The sequence below is a fragment of the Trichechus manatus genome, unplaced genomic scaffold, assembly GCF_000243295.1.
Source record: "Trichechus manatus latirostris isolate Lorelei unplaced genomic scaffold, TriManLat1.0 scaffold00063, whole genome shotgun sequence".
In the NCBI taxonomy this organism is placed as follows: Eukaryota; Metazoa; Chordata; class Mammalia; order Sirenia; family Trichechidae; genus Trichechus; species Trichechus manatus.
The window spans coordinates 8,334,254-8,349,601 of record NW_004443999.1 but is presented as its reverse complement, the minus strand read 5'-3'; the positions used below and the strand labels follow the sequence as shown (position 1 = coordinate 8,349,601).

Genomic DNA, 15,348 nt, shown 5'->3' with positions numbered 1-15,348 from the left:
ACAACTGGACTAAACCAAAGCTAAGAAGTTTCCTGAATACAATCAAACACTTTCAGGGACAGAGTAGCAGGGGTAGGGGTCTGGGGACCATGCTTTCAGGGGACATCTAGGTCAAGTGGCATAACAAAGTTTATTAAGAAAATGTTCTGTATCCTACTTTGGTGAGTGGCGTCTGGGGCCATAAAAGCTTGCAAGCAGCCACCTAAGATGCATCAGTTGGTCCCAACCACCTGAAGTAAAGGAGAATGAAGAATACCAAAGACCCAAGGAAAGTATTAGCCCAAGAGACAGAAAGGGCCACATAAACCAGACTCTATCAGCCTGAAACCAGAAGAACTAGATGGTGCCCAGCTACCACCAATGACCGCCCTGACAGGGAATGCAACAAGAGTCCCAGACGGAGCAGAAGAAAGGTGGGGTGCAGAACTCAAATTCTACTAACAAGACCAGACTTAATGGTCTGACTGAGACTTGAGAAACCCCAGAAATCACGGCCCCTGGATTCTCTTATCAACCCAGAATTAAAACAATTTCCAAGGCCAACTCTTCAGACAGGGATTAGACTGAAGTGTGGGACATAAAGTGATATTCGTGAGGAGCGTACCTCTTAGCTCGAGTACATACAAGAGACTAAATGGGCAGCTTCTGTCCGGAGGAGAGATGGGAAGGCAGAGAGGGTTAGGAGCTGGTTGAACAGACATGGGGAATCAGGGGTGAAAACGAGGAGTGTGCTGTCACAGTGTGGAGAGAAACTGGGGTCATGTAACAATGTGTGTATAAATTTTTTATGGGAAAAAGAAAACAAAAAAAAAAAGACATGTTCAAGTAAGAGAGAAGCCTGTAGGCCTATTTTTACAATGAGCAGGTTAAAAGTAAAGCACTATGTGGGTTAGGATTCAGTGGTTCTCAACTTGGCAACACACTGGAATCACCTGAGGGGCATTAAAAACACTGATGCCTGGGCCCTGCCTCCCTGAGATTCTGATACAACTGGAATGGGTTACATTGGGAGTTCTAAAACCTCCCCACGTGATTCTAATGTGCAGCCTTAACTGAGAACCCCTGGATTAGAAAGATCATTCTCAATGGTTGGAGAAGAGGAGAGTGGAGAGGAGCTCATTTCCGAATCACTCAAGGAACTGAAACTACATATGTCTGCTCCTGTCCGAATCACTCGAGGAACTGAAACTACATGTGTGTGCTCCTGTGAACTACTGAATCAAAATCATGGGGCAGGGCTCCAGCAGCAGCCTTTTTTTTTTTTTAACCTCAAATGTACAGTAGGCTGGAGAACTACTTTTTTAAATTATTTTATGTTGCTGATATTGAGAATACATATAGCAAAACATGTACCAATTCAACCATTTCTACATTTCAGTGATGATGACATTCCTTGAGTTTTGCAATCATTCTCACTCTCCTTTTCTGAATTGTTCCTCTCCAATTAACATAAACTCATTGCCTCCTCAGGTTCCTGTCTAATCTTTTCAGTTGCTGTTGTCACTTTGATGCCATATAGATAGTTCTTAAAAGAGCATAATGCTCAAGGCAGACATTTGTTAGTTAAGATAAATTGTCTGGTTTTAAAAAGACTTCAGGGGATATTTCTGGTTTATGATTGAGAAAGATTACCTCAGGGCAATAGTTCCAGGGGTTCATCCAGCCGAAGGGCTGGAGTTCAGAAGAATTTGGAATTCTGTTCTGCATTTGCCCCCTTTTGATCAGGATTTCTCTGTAGAATCCTTGATTAAAATGTTCAGTGATGGTAGCCAGGCACCATCCAGTTCTGATCTCACGGCAAAGGTGACAGTTGTTCATGGAGGCAATTAGCCACACATTCCACATCCTCCTCCTATTCCTGACTCTCCTTCTTCCTCTGTGGCTCCAAGCAAAGAGAGACCAATTGTCCTGCCTTGGATGGCTGTTTGCAAGCTTTTAAGACTCCAGGCACTATGCAATGAACTAGGAGGTAGAATAGAAGCACTTCTGAAAACTACTTTTGAGGCAAGTTTTGCTGCCTCTAATGCCACACTTTCCCATGTGGTCATTTTAAGTATCCCTTTACTGAGAGACTCAATCTCTATCCAGCCCTCTAAATCTGTCTTCTGCCCCGACCACCCTACCGAGCCACTGTTACCACAGTCATCAGGGCCCTAACTGGCAACACCAACACACACCTCTCGTCCTTACTGAAGCCTCTCTGCGCAACAACCACTGCAGACCTCTCCCTCCTGGGCCCTCCCACCTTTTGACCCCACCCTCTATAGCATCCTGTTCTTCTACCAAATCCTAAAGGCTTGATGCTCCCCAGGGCTACATCTCAGCCTCTTTTCACTCTGCAACTCTACTTGGGTAGGCCACACACCTCTCAATGCACACCTCTCCCCACCATGACTACTAACCACCAAGTGATGCCCAAGTCTGGTCTCCAGCCAGGGCCTCAGGCTTGAGCACCAGGCAAGCAAATGAAGGACCCTCTGGCCATCCCAACCTCAGTGATTAAGCACCTCACGGTTGAAGTTCACTGTAAGCCCCAATCTCCTAGATTCTTGTTAATGCAGCCAAATATTAATTAACCCAAGTCAAATGTGAGGGAATCACCCACTCAGTATTGGTTCTTTGTAACGTACAAGGTAAAGTCCAAACCACTGTGGCATACACGGTCTGCCCTGCTCTGCCCCTGCCTGCCCCTCCAATCATCTCCCATGTGCCTTATGCATTTAGCCAAGTGGAACTGCTTTCTGGTCTCAGGACACAACATGCTTTTTCCCGGCTGGGAAATGCCCTGTCCCCATCTTGCCTGCACTGGACCCTTACTCAACCTTTAAAGACCACTTCAATTGGCTCTGGGAAGGCTTCCTACCCACCCAACCCCTATAAGCTCCATTGCTGATGGCACAGGCATGTCTGTATGACAATCTCTTACTTATGTGTCCATTTCTGCTACTGGTCTATAAGCTCCTTGCAAACAGGGCCATGACTTGGCCACTTCTGTGTATCACATTCCAGTTGCACAGTAGGCAATAAGCAATGGTCTTTATAGGGTAGCATGGAGGTCCAAGGGGAGGTTAAGCATATAGGGGAGACGCAAGGTGATGTAAGTCTCAAAAATATCACTGTCTATATGGTGGAATACAATTCTGCATAGATTTCACATGCTAGGCAATGGTCATGACTATTATTTTAAGGCACAATACTGCTAAAATGGAAACAAATCAGATGGAAATAAAAGAGCCTCATTTGCAATTCCTTGGTTATTCTTCTCATGTCATGACTGAAACAAAGAAATCCAATAGCAGTGGAGAAGCTGAAAGCGAAAGAGAATCTGCTCTCAAGAGGAAAGGATTAAGACTAAGTAAAACCACAGTGGAACATGTAACTGCAGTATGTTGAATGCCGAAAACCAGAGGGGCAGTTAGGCAGGAAAAACCCACACGGGGTAGAACATTAGCTACGTCAAGGAATGGCTGCAAGGAGCTTCCCTGAGCTATTCCCCCTGTGGCAGACCTCCTTGTACAACAGAAGCAAGGAGGCTACACTCTGCCCCTTAGACCAACCATGTGAGAAAGTCTGGCAATTAGACTTTAACCTCAAAGTAGTATGCTCCACCCAGATAATTCTATACTAATGCATCAAGGTGAGGGCAAGATGGCCTACAGTACTGACATCTCGGAACAAACCACAGACTCTAAATGACCAAATCAGGATCAAATGTCCTCAGGAACACTCTCACTTCACAGACACTCCTAAAGCCTGGGTGTCTGGTTTCCTACCCCAAACCTTCATGCAACAAATAGTCACTGAGTGCCTACAATGTGGCAGGCACTGTTCTAGGCACCTGAGATACGTCAGGGAAGAAATAGATAAAAAAATTCCTACCTTCATGGAGCTTACAGGCTAGCAAGAGGACCCAGCTGATAATAATTGTAAGTAAAGTATATAGTACATTACCAGTTGCAGTCAAGTCTATTCCAACTCATGGTGACCCCATGTGTCAGAGTAGAGCTGTGCTCCACAGTGTTTTCAGTGACTGATTTCTCAGAAGTAGATTGCCAGGCCTTTCTTCCAAGGCACCTCTAGGCAGACTTGAACCACCAACCTAGCAGCCAAGTTCATTAACTGTTTGCACCACCCAGGGACTTCTATATGTTAGAAAATGATAAATGCTAAAACGAAAAGGAAGCAAGCAGGCAAGGGGGACTGACATTGAGGAGGTGGAAGAAGGTGCTGGTTTTAATTTTAAAGAGGATGACCAAGGGACCTTTTCGAGATGGTGATTCTGAGTAACAACTTGAATGAAATGAGCAGCGGCTAACTAGGGGGAGGACATTAACAAAGACATAGCAGTTGTACCTTTGACAGAGATAGTATTTTTTGCTTTAGTGGCTGTCTTGGTCCCCTCCATTTAGGGTAATACGGCAACACAATTGAGGGCACGCACCCTGACAGCTCAAAGGTTAAGTGCTCAGCTGCTAACAGAAAGGTTGGTAGTTTGAACCCACGTAGCAGCTCCGCAGGAGAAAAGTCCTGGCAATCTGCTTCCGTAAGGATTACAGCCTAGGAAACCCTATAGGGAAGTTCTACTTGGTCACATGGGATTGCTGAGTTGGAATCGACTTGACAGCACCCAATGATAACACTCTGGAGTTAGACACACCCAAGTCTGTTTTCTAGCTCTGCTACTTCCAGCCAGATAGAATCAGAGGTCAGGATCTCCACCAGCTGATCTCACTGGCCCGGGGCGAGGCCTTCAGGAGACAGGCATGTACACTGCCTTTCCTTTAGCACAGCGCCCAGCACCAGGGAGCAGCTGCTATCGTTAGCACTGGGGAAGCAGGCCTCAGTGTGTCCCACAGGCTTCCCCAGCCTCCAAGCTAAGCACAGGCACTCCTGGCCTTGGTGACATGAGAAACTCAGAAATGATGACCTTCTTCTCAGTGATGCTGTACTAAGAAGTTAAGGAAAGATGGAATGCGTTTCATGAATGTGTTGCTCAGCATTTGTGCTCACCACCCTCCCCCAATATTTATCCTGTAACAGTAATTTACAACATACTAACAATTTACAAGGTTAAGTTTGATAGGTTGCTATAACAAAGCCTGACTTGGAGGAAAGAACAAAAAAGGAAGGAACCTTAGCGATCACGATCTAATGCAACTCCACTGGGCAAATTAGAAAACTGGGAGATAAAGGCTTGTTCAGCTAGCAATAAATGGCACTGCCACAAGTTAAACCCTGTACCCCTAGATCTAGGCTGCCACACCTCTTATAGTGCAGAATTCATTCATTCACTCATTCAGAAGGTTTTCCACAGGCATGGCGGCTCCCAGTTTCCAATACTGACTAGATGAGATGATGCTAGAACATCTTTGATAAGTATAAATGTTTTTTTTTTTTTCTTTCTTTCTTTCAGAAAATACCCCTCTAAAAGGTTGGCAGTTCTAACCCACCAGCTACTATGTGGAAGAAAGATGTGGCAGTCTGCTTCCATAAAGTTTACAGCTTAGGAAACTCAGGGGGCAGTTCTACTGTCATGTGGAGTTGCTACGAGTCAGAATCAACTTGACGGCACCCCAAAACAACAGCATTATCCACAACTTCCACATTAGTCAGTAACAGCATATTGAAAAAATGTTAGTAGCTACCATTTGCAGAAGAAAACTGTGTTGTCTTCTAAAAGCTCACCCAGCCATGCAACTGCTATTTCTTCCCTCTGATTGCTTTAGGTTGTCGTTGTCATCTGCTGTCAAGTTAGCCTCCAACTCAAGGTGACCCCATGCACAACGGAACGAAACGCTGCCTGGTCCTGCGCCATCCCCATGATTGGCTGTGGACTGCAACTGTTGTGCTCCACAAGGTTTTCACTGGCTGATTTTCAGAAGTACATCACCAGGCCTTACTTCCTAATCCATCTTAGTCTAGAAGTTCCACTGAAATCTGTTCAGTATCATAACAACACATACACCTACACTGACAGATGGGTGGTGGCTATGCAGACATTTGGTCATCATCAGTCTTCTTCACTAGGCTGAAGCACCCACTAGGCAGGGACCAGGGAGCCACCGACGGCTGTGCAGGTTGCTGGCCTGGGCCCTGCCGCGTGCTTGGCTGCTCCTATTTACCTTGGTCCCCAGCACCTAGATCAGGAGTGGCCCCCCAAATCTAACTGGTGCATTCCAAATTTGGGAGCTTGCAAATTGCCTTTTATTTTTTTCTCTGCCCACACCTCTTCCCTCCCCTAAAAGGGTAGAGCCAAATATAGATGCACACAAGCAGAATACAAAGGCAGTTTAATTATGACATAAACACCTAGGATTAGGCAACTCCAGGAGGCTTATGGAGGCCTCCTGCTCTGGGCAGATGGAGGCTGCTGCCCAGTGGGCTGGCACCTCCCACAACCGTACCGTTGACTCTCACTGTTCAGCCTGTGGGTTTTTCCCTTAAACTGGCTGTTGCTAAAGAGAGCTACTGGCTTGTCATCAAAGCATTCAGTCCTGTGTCGTGTTCAAAATCAAATTTCAGTGACAGTATCGCTGCAAGGGGATGACAGATCATCTCCTGAGACTCAAGGGGATGATAGATCATCTCCTGAGACTCAAGAGTTGCACAAGGGTGACAAGGCCCTGACTTGTCTTGGTTTCTCCTTCTCTCTCCTGCCCTCTGACACTCACACCCTCAGCTTACATAATCTCTCTAGCCGTTAGATTCTTTGTTTTCTCCAGAAACAGAGTTCCGCTAGTACACACAAGAGGAAAACCACTCGGCTTCTGGTGTGTGACCTCACGTGAAGCAACAAAGAATTCAACAGAAAATTAATTTTTTAAACCTGCTAAAAAAATGACGGGACATATTTTCAGGGGAGAGTGTGACTTGAAAGTGTGATTAATCCTACAAATCAAGCAAGTCTTAATTGCCTTTGATCAAGCCCAATGCTTCAAGGATTGTTAAAGTATGGAATAGAAGAAAAACAAACAAATCAAGTAAAAACAAGAATAAGAGAAGAAAAAAAAGTTAGCCTTCAACATTTTTTTAGCTCAATCAGAAAATACCAAGTGTCGGGGAAAAAGACAGACCTCTCAGTGTCTGGCACAAGAGATGCTGAATATTTTATAACTGACTGACTAAAAAAGTAATTTTTTTTAATTTAAGTAATGAACAAGACAAGTGTCTTAATGGGTCAACGGGTTAAATTAAATAGTCATACAAAATAAAATACCAGACAGCACAAAGTCCATCCTTCCCTACCTGAGGCAGAACAAATCTCTTTCAGATAAACCACTCACTGATTAACCTCTGATGTAACTATGGTCCTGAACACCTCAACACAACAGGGCAACAGAGAAAACGTAGACTATATTAAAATGCTGTAAAAATCCTGCCACCTCATTTCCTCCAAGAAAGCCAGAGGTTTCCTTCGAGTCTCAAGCATGTCTACCTAGGATGGCCAATGCTGGCCAAAAGAAACTTCTTGACCCTGTTAATAGAGCTGAAAGATTCAAGTCCCTCCACTGGCAACTGCTCCCAAAGATCACACCTCCATGACTCTAAAGGGCTTCTGCTTCAAGAACCTATGACCCCTATGACTAAATACTCTCCAACAATGTGACAGCACTTCCTGTCACAAACTTTAGTCAGAGGAGGATGTGTTCATAGTTGCATGTGAGCCTCATGTTTGCAGTGGCACGAATGAGTAATATAGTTCATTGAGCAAGAGGGCTTACACAATTAAAAGCGGTGCTTTTTTGTGTATTTCTAGCAGGCTGTCTTAGTTATCTAGTGCTGTTATAACAGAAATACCACAGTGAATGGCTTTAAGAAACAGAAATGTATTCTCTCACTGTTTAGGAGGCTAGAAGTTCGAACTCAGGGTACCAACTCTAAGGGAAAGCTTTCTCTTTCTGTAGGCTCTGGGGAAGGTCCTTGTCTCCTTTCAACATCTGTGGACCCAGCAGTCCTTGGAGATCTACATGGATCTTGGCATCAATCGTCTCCTGGGTCTAGGAGGTTCTCAGTGCAGGGACCCCAGGTCCAAAGGACATGATCTGCTCCCGGCTCTTCTTTCTTGGTAGTAGTCAGGTCCCTCTCTCCCTCCTCAATTCTTTCTCCTTTTATCTTTTGTAAAAGGTGATGCAGGCCACACCCCAGGGAAACTCAGGGCTATGACCTGAGTAAAGGTGGTGACTGAAGTAAGGGTGATGCACCCCATCCTAATCATGCCTCATTAACATAAAAAACATAACCTAATCCTCTTTAACATAACCTAATCCTCCCTCATTAACCACAAGTTAGGATTTATAACACATCACAACTGGAAGATAATTACACAATACTGGGAATCATGGCCTAGCCAAGTTGACACATATTTTGGGGGGATGCAATTCAATCCATGACATATGGCTTCAAACTGATTCTTCCCAATTCAGTTATGGCCAAGGAAGCGAAATCGGAACAGACCTGAATTTTAAAAATTTGGGTGAACCAAATGATAACCAGAATGGGAAAAATTATGAGTTGAAGCCCTGCCAGAAACTTAACCTCCCTCTTAGAAAACAAGGGCAGCGTATGTGTTGCATAGCAACCAAATCTCTTGCCTGTCAGATTTTGTACAGAGTTGGAAAGTGCAGTTCCTCACTCAAAGATGGTGGCCCACCATACCACTTTGAATGTGTTGCTCTCCACTGTCCTGGCAATAATCCAATCTCAAGTATCAGGCTGCTGAAAGGGCTCACTATGCTTCTTCCATGTCCATTCCAAAGTTCTGACTCTTAATTTTTCCCATTCCAGTTATCATTCCAGATCACCCAAATTTTAAAATTACAGGTCTGTCCCAGTTTCACTTTGTTGGCCATGACTGAACCAGTCTGAAGTCCTGATTTCTGGTGAAACCCTATTTACTCCATTGAATTGATTCTATTTGTGTTTCCACTTAGTCTGAAATCACACTGTTAGTTGCCTTTGCGAGGTAATGCTATCTCACAGGCTTCACGTGCTTTCCAAAAAGTTTCACTAATTCTTCATTGTCTAGGAGAAGAAAACCAACCCTTTGTTTTCAGGGATGATGTCAATCATGAGCTGGGATTTTAACCTTTATTTCAGTAACTGCCTCTAGGATGAGTAAACAGTCACATATGCCTCAGCCGAGAAGAGTACAGCTCATAATTACTTAAAAAGATCCCGTGACTATTCTGGCTGATAGGGTTTTGGTGACAACAGCAGGGCAGGAGGGAGGACCTGTGAGGTCTAGATCCAAGGCCTTTCATGGGATTTGACTGCAGGAGAGCAGTGCATGGTCTTACCCAGGCCTGACCCACAAGTCCTGGCCAGTTGGTAGGATCTCACGTAGGAGCTGCCTGCCTACACCACACTGGCTACCTGTGCTCCTGGGTATGAGAAAAATCAGGCTACACAGAGAGTGAGCACAAATATTTACTGCAGATGAACTTGTGTCAAGTGACCTTCTGTGGAATTCTGAGCCACTGGAGACATAGCTTAGATACCGAAAGCAACAGAGAACATGTAATTCTACCATCACTCTGAGGGTTAATGACCCCCAGAAACCTCTCAGATCCAAAGCTAGAGATTAGCAGGCTTTTGTCAAGCTTACCTAGCGAATAGGATGCCTTCTAACTCAGTAGTATATCAAAGTATCGTTACCTCAAAACACACGTGGAAGAAAAAGATTTCTGTCATGATGAAAGAAATGGTATGTAAAATGATTTCACCTGACAACTGACTTGGGCAAGCCCTAAGAAGTACAGAATGACGGAGTAAACACTGGACCGGACTGAAATACAAAACAAAACAAAAAGGCCCTCTCACCCCAACACAATGGGAATAACCAAAAAAGCCATCTGTTCTTAATCAACTGCCTCTATGATGTTGTCAATAAAGATACAGAGCTCCTTACCAAACCACTCTGGAAAAAAACTTTTATACTTCTCAAGTAGCAAAATTCATACGACTCTGTTCCTGCCTTCACTTTCTTTTTGTTAGACTCCACACTGACATCAGCATTAAGCTGCAATACAAGACTCAAAAAAAAAAAAAAAAAAAAACAAAACTTTTATTAATTCTAAAAAAGCCAAAGTATCACGAAAACAGCAGCAATGTAAAAACTTAAGAACGTGTGTAACTGAAAATCATTCCACTTTTTTCTCCTGTCGAATTAAATAAAAAGCATTTCTTTTTCCTCATTTCTTGATCTCCCCATCATATTACTCAAATTCCATGGGAATTAAAGTCCACCATGTGCTCCTTACAGCAAAAAAAAAAAAACAGGCCTACCATACAGCATTGTGGCCGTTCCTGCTGACAAGCTTACCAGCCTGAGGATACCACCCAGGTACTTTAAAACCCCTCCTCTCTCATAGTTTTGTTGTTTGTCTTCTTTCGTTTGTTTAATTGACAGAATCTAACTTAAGTATGTGTGGACAACATACTTCTCAACGTGCAAGAAGGTACCTTATTAAAGAACTCAGATTTGACTGCAGGCTTTGATATTCCACACTGTGGATATATTCTTATTATCTTAGAATTCCATCGATCTTAAGGAGCTTGGCTCCTTTATGAAAGTATGGTCTGCATTCAATTTTATTTCAGGTTTTGACAACATACACACAGTGACTAGTTAACTAACAGTTAATGACTCACCATCCAATGTGATGGTACAGTAACAGAAAAATCGTGTTTTAATCATAAAGTATTTTCATATGTATGAGCAGTAAGGGTGGAAAGATGACAGCATAACCTAAAAGAGAAATTCATTTGTCTATGCTCTGGGCTTTAATTTTTATTCTCTCAAACAGATAAATACTTTTAGTATAAATCATGTAAGCCAATTACAGAGGGGAAGATAGATTTCTATCACTACCTCCAAAAATTGAGAAATAAACCATAAATCATTCTTCAAGCAAAGCATTCTATGACATAGAATGTTATTTCACTTTAAGCCAAGTACAGTTGCTTGTCTCCCTCTTCTCCCGTGAGATTCCTAAGTCAGAAATATTCTGAGCAAATAGAGATCCAAATCAAAAAAGGAGGAAAAACACAAATGCTTCTTCCCAAACCAGTGATTTCTAAACCAAAGAAACAACACTCATAGAGCTTAAACGGCCTACATTTTCCATTGTTTTCAAAAAGAAAACAAGTGTCCATGACATTTTCATTTATGGAATTAAAATTATACATTTTTCTAAAAAGTCAAGGCAGAGATAAAAAAGCAAAGAACACAGACTCAGGAGAATTCAGACCACAATTCAAGTTTCGTTTTTTGCTGGCACATTTTTCTATTCATGGAAAGAGCAAAATTGATCAGCGACAGCTAACACTGATCACCCAAAAGAATATGTAATGGAAAACCCTGGTATGTGGCAGAATAATATCACTGATATTTAAAAAAAAAAAAACAAAACAGTACCACACCAAAATCAAACTCCATGCCAATAACAGATATTACACATTCATATTACGAACATACAGTAGTGTCTTTGTTCTTACGTATAATTTTCCTCGGAGCTCATGAAAAATAAGCCATCTATCCTGCCAGGAAGCGTATGGTGGAGCTGATGTTGCTGGAAATCTACCTCAGGGACCCCGGGCTCCCTTGCCTGGTCGTGTCTTCTCCCTTCTTGTTTAGAAGCAGAGTACACACACACCTCTGCTGATAGTCCAGGAACACCAGCAAGTTTTAACACAACTGAGAAGAAATGCCCCGAGCTTGCTACTTATACTGATGATTCACTTCAATGACTGTTAGAAAGAAACGCTTGTTGGTGGAAAAGGGAGTTGAGTGGAGCTCCACCCCTATCGTAAGGATCAAGTAACTCCACCCAGTTCAGCAATTAGCTTAAATAATCATGCAGTGCAGTAACGTTAAGCTACCTGCACATGTTCCCGCAGGATCTGGTCTTCAAATGACAGTTCTCGATGGTACAAAGATGAACCAAGGGCTTATCACACAGGGTGGACAATAACCAGAGTTCGCATGGTTTTGTGAAGGACAGTAACTTTGGCTGGGCTGTCTTTCTTATTTAAAGCTGTATCAGAGTTTTCCGGGCAGAGAGGCAGTTGTAGTTCTTCCCCTTCACAACTAATTCAACTTCCAACCAATTCCTGCCTGCATGCCGGGCACCCACACCAGGCAGGGTGGAGAATGCAACTTTCTGGCCTTCAGAGAGTTTAAAATCTTGAAATTGAGGGCAGAGGGTGAGGAGGGAGGGGAGAGGGCAAAGGCAAGAATGAAAATAACTACGATACAAACTACACAGAACAGAATTGATCGGTGAGGACTGGTGTCAGTTGACAGAGGTACCACCACCCTGTGAGTCTACAATCCTAGTTTTCAGATCAACCAGCTGTGTACCTCCAAGTACCCTGAGGTGTCAATATTGTGAATATGTTTTATATGTGGCAAGGACATGAATTTTGGGGAGCCAAAGGGTAGAATGTCATGGATTGAATTGTGTCCTCCCCCAAAATATCTGTCAACTTGGCTTAGGCCATAATTTCCAGTATTGTGTGACTGTCCACCATTTTGACATCTGATGTGATTTTCCTATGTGTTGTAAATCCTATCTCTATGATGTTAACGAGACAAGATTTGTGGCAGTTATGTTAATGAGGCAAGACTCAATCTACAAGATTAGATTGTGTCTTATGCCAATCTCTTTTGAGATATAAAAGAGAGAAGCAAGCAGAGAGACAGGGGGACCTCATACCACCAAGAAAGCAGCGCTGGGAGCAGAGCACATCCTTTGGGCCTGGGCTTCCTGCACTGAGAAGCTCCGAGACCAGAGGAAGACTGACGACAACGATATTCCTCCAGAGCCAGCAGAGAGAGAAAGCTTTCCCCTGGAGCTGATGCCCTGAATCTGGATTTCTAGCCTACCAGACTGTGACAGAATAAACTTCTCTTCGTTAAAGCCATCCACCTGCGGTATTTCTGTTTTAGCAGCACTAGATAACTAAGACAGGTGTAGACCTAGGGCTTGAACTAGTCCAGTAGAGCACCACCTTAGTATTCTGCAGCACTGGATCCCGTTTTGAGGAGCATAGTTTTCCAATCTGACCACCCGTAGACTTGGCTCTGACTCATGGTGACCTTGTGTATAACAGAATGAAATGCTCCCAGTCCTGTGCTGTCTTCATGATTGTTGGTAGGTTTGAGTCCATTGTTGTGGCTGTTGTGCCAATCCATCTCATTGAGGGTTTTGCTCATTTTCACTGACCCTTTACTTTACCGAACAGGATGTCCTTTTCTAGCCATTAGTCTTTCCTGATGACATGCCCAAAGGAAGCAAGACAAAGTCTCGCTATCCTTGCATTTAAGGAGCATTCTGGTTGTATTTCTTCTAAGACTGATTTGTTTGTTCCTTTGGTAGTCCATGGTATATTTAACATTCTTCAGTTTGATCACATCAATTCTTCTTTCTTCATTTTTCATTGCCCAGGTTGACCACTCTTTACTATACTGAATTTCCAAGGCCCAGCAAACCATGTGTTCTTTCTTCGGCTGGTGACTTGAAGCCAAGTCAAACCCTACTCTACCACCCATCATGCCACCTACTCAGCCTCCGGGAGAAGTGGCTGAAACAGGAAGTGCCCCAGTTGTTGCAAAACGTTAACTTTCTACATTAACTCCAATTTGGTGGCAGGTTCACCGGTGAGGTGTTCCTGCCACGTCAGCTGAGAAATTCTATAAACTAGACTTTCACATTCCCATGGGCAATCAAATGCTCAGATTCCCTGAGGTGATGGGAGAACAGAGTGATCACCAAGGGAGGCAGTGCTCTCCTGTGGCTCGGAGGATCACTGGAGGCTTAGGGGAGAAGCCTGCACCAAGATACACCTTGAAAAATGTTACACCCTCACAGAGGACAGGCTTGCAGCTCCAACCACTTTCAATAGAGTTCTCGAAACAAGAGAACTACACTTAATTTTTAGTATTCAGTAGGTGAGGACACACGAGTGCTAAACAGACTAAACTTAAGACCAACACGAACTCCATCTTCAACTACAACTAAAATTATAAAATTAAATTGTAATGTTTCAGATTTACACACTGGCTGGAAGCCCAAAAAAAGAAATAAGAAATCACACTACACTATGAGAAAATATACCTAATAAGTTAAACAATTCACCTGTCCCCTTAAAAATAAAAGCACCTACGTTTCTCATCAAATGTTGCATAATTAAATGATCATCCCATTCTAATTATTAATATAAAAAATGAAAAGAGAATTTCTAATTAGCAGCCATTCTCCCATAGATATACACTTTGCATATTAGTACATTCAATCCCTCCTGTCCACTGAGGCTCTGCCTCAAAAAAATGCATAGAATACCTCATTTGGAGTAGGAGGAGGCTACATATGATCTTTCCAACTCCGATTTGCCACTTTCTCTTACAGTCAAACTTATTGAACAAGTGGTCTACTTCCCTGTCACCTATATCATTCTCTCCAACCCATGGAAATGTGCTTCTGCGCAATCCCCATTAAAATGCAACTACACATAGTCAATGATGACTTTATCACTAAATTAAGAAATGTTATAACTAGCGGGAACACTGGAAGTTCAATTCCCTTGGTCTAGAGAAGGAAATGAGGAGCCCTGGTGCCACAATGTTTAAGAGCTTGGCTGCTAACCAAAAGGTCAGCAGTTCGAACCCACCAGCTGCTCCATGTGAGAAAAGACTTGGCAATCTGCTCCTGAAAAGATTTCAGCCTAGAAAACCCTCTGGGGCAGTTCCACTCTGTTATATGGCGGTCGCTATGAGTTGGAATCCACCCGATGGCACACGACAACAGAGGAGGGAGTCAGGCCCCAACCAAAACAGCACCACTCTCTAGGAACAGATGCTAAAGTCAACACGACCCAAATACTCAGTTCCAATCCAGTGTAATTACTCCTGTTCTCACTACACTATTTATGAGGATAGCCTGAAACTACTGAAATCCTCCCAATATCCCAAAATGAGACCTGCTGCTCTGTGAAGGAGGCTACAGTGAAGAGACAAGGATGCAAGCATTGGACTCTGGATGGAGCATGGTCAAGTCTGAGAGTAAATCTAAAACAGGTTCCCACAACCTCTGTACTACTGACATTCGGAGCCAGATCATTCTTTGTTGTAGGGGCTGTCCTGTGCATTGCAGGATGTTTAACAGCATTCTGAGTCCCACCCTAGTAGATGCCCAGTACAGCTCTCCCCAGGTGTGACAAACAAAAATGTCTCTAAACAAAAAACAAAAACAAAACAAAACAAACCATTGCTGCTGAGTGGATTCCAACTCACTGAGACCCTATAGGATAGAGAAGAACTGCTTCATAGGGTTTCCAAGGAGCAGCTGG

The 15,348-nt window shown here is 43.3% G+C and overlaps 1 protein-coding gene across 5 annotated transcripts in view; it reads right to left on the bottom strand.

Moving 5' to 3' along the window:
- NEDD4L (NEDD4 like E3 ubiquitin protein ligase) overlaps positions 1 to 15,348 on the bottom strand; it is a 379,907-nt gene that overhangs the window by 190,872 nt on the left and 173,687 nt on the right. For 2 of the 5 annotated variants that reach the window (XM_023733990.1, XM_023733991.1), the window contains exon 1: positions 11,497 to 12,285. The exons of the other annotated variants lie outside the window; for them this stretch is intronic. In XM_023733990.1, the coding sequence (XP_023589758.1) occupies positions 11,497 to 11,519 (23 nt within the window). In that variant the 5' untranslated portion in view covers positions 11,520 to 12,285. Of the gene's footprint in view, positions 1 to 11,496; positions 12,286 to 15,348 lie in introns of those variants that run through there. 5 annotated transcript variants of the gene reach the window in all.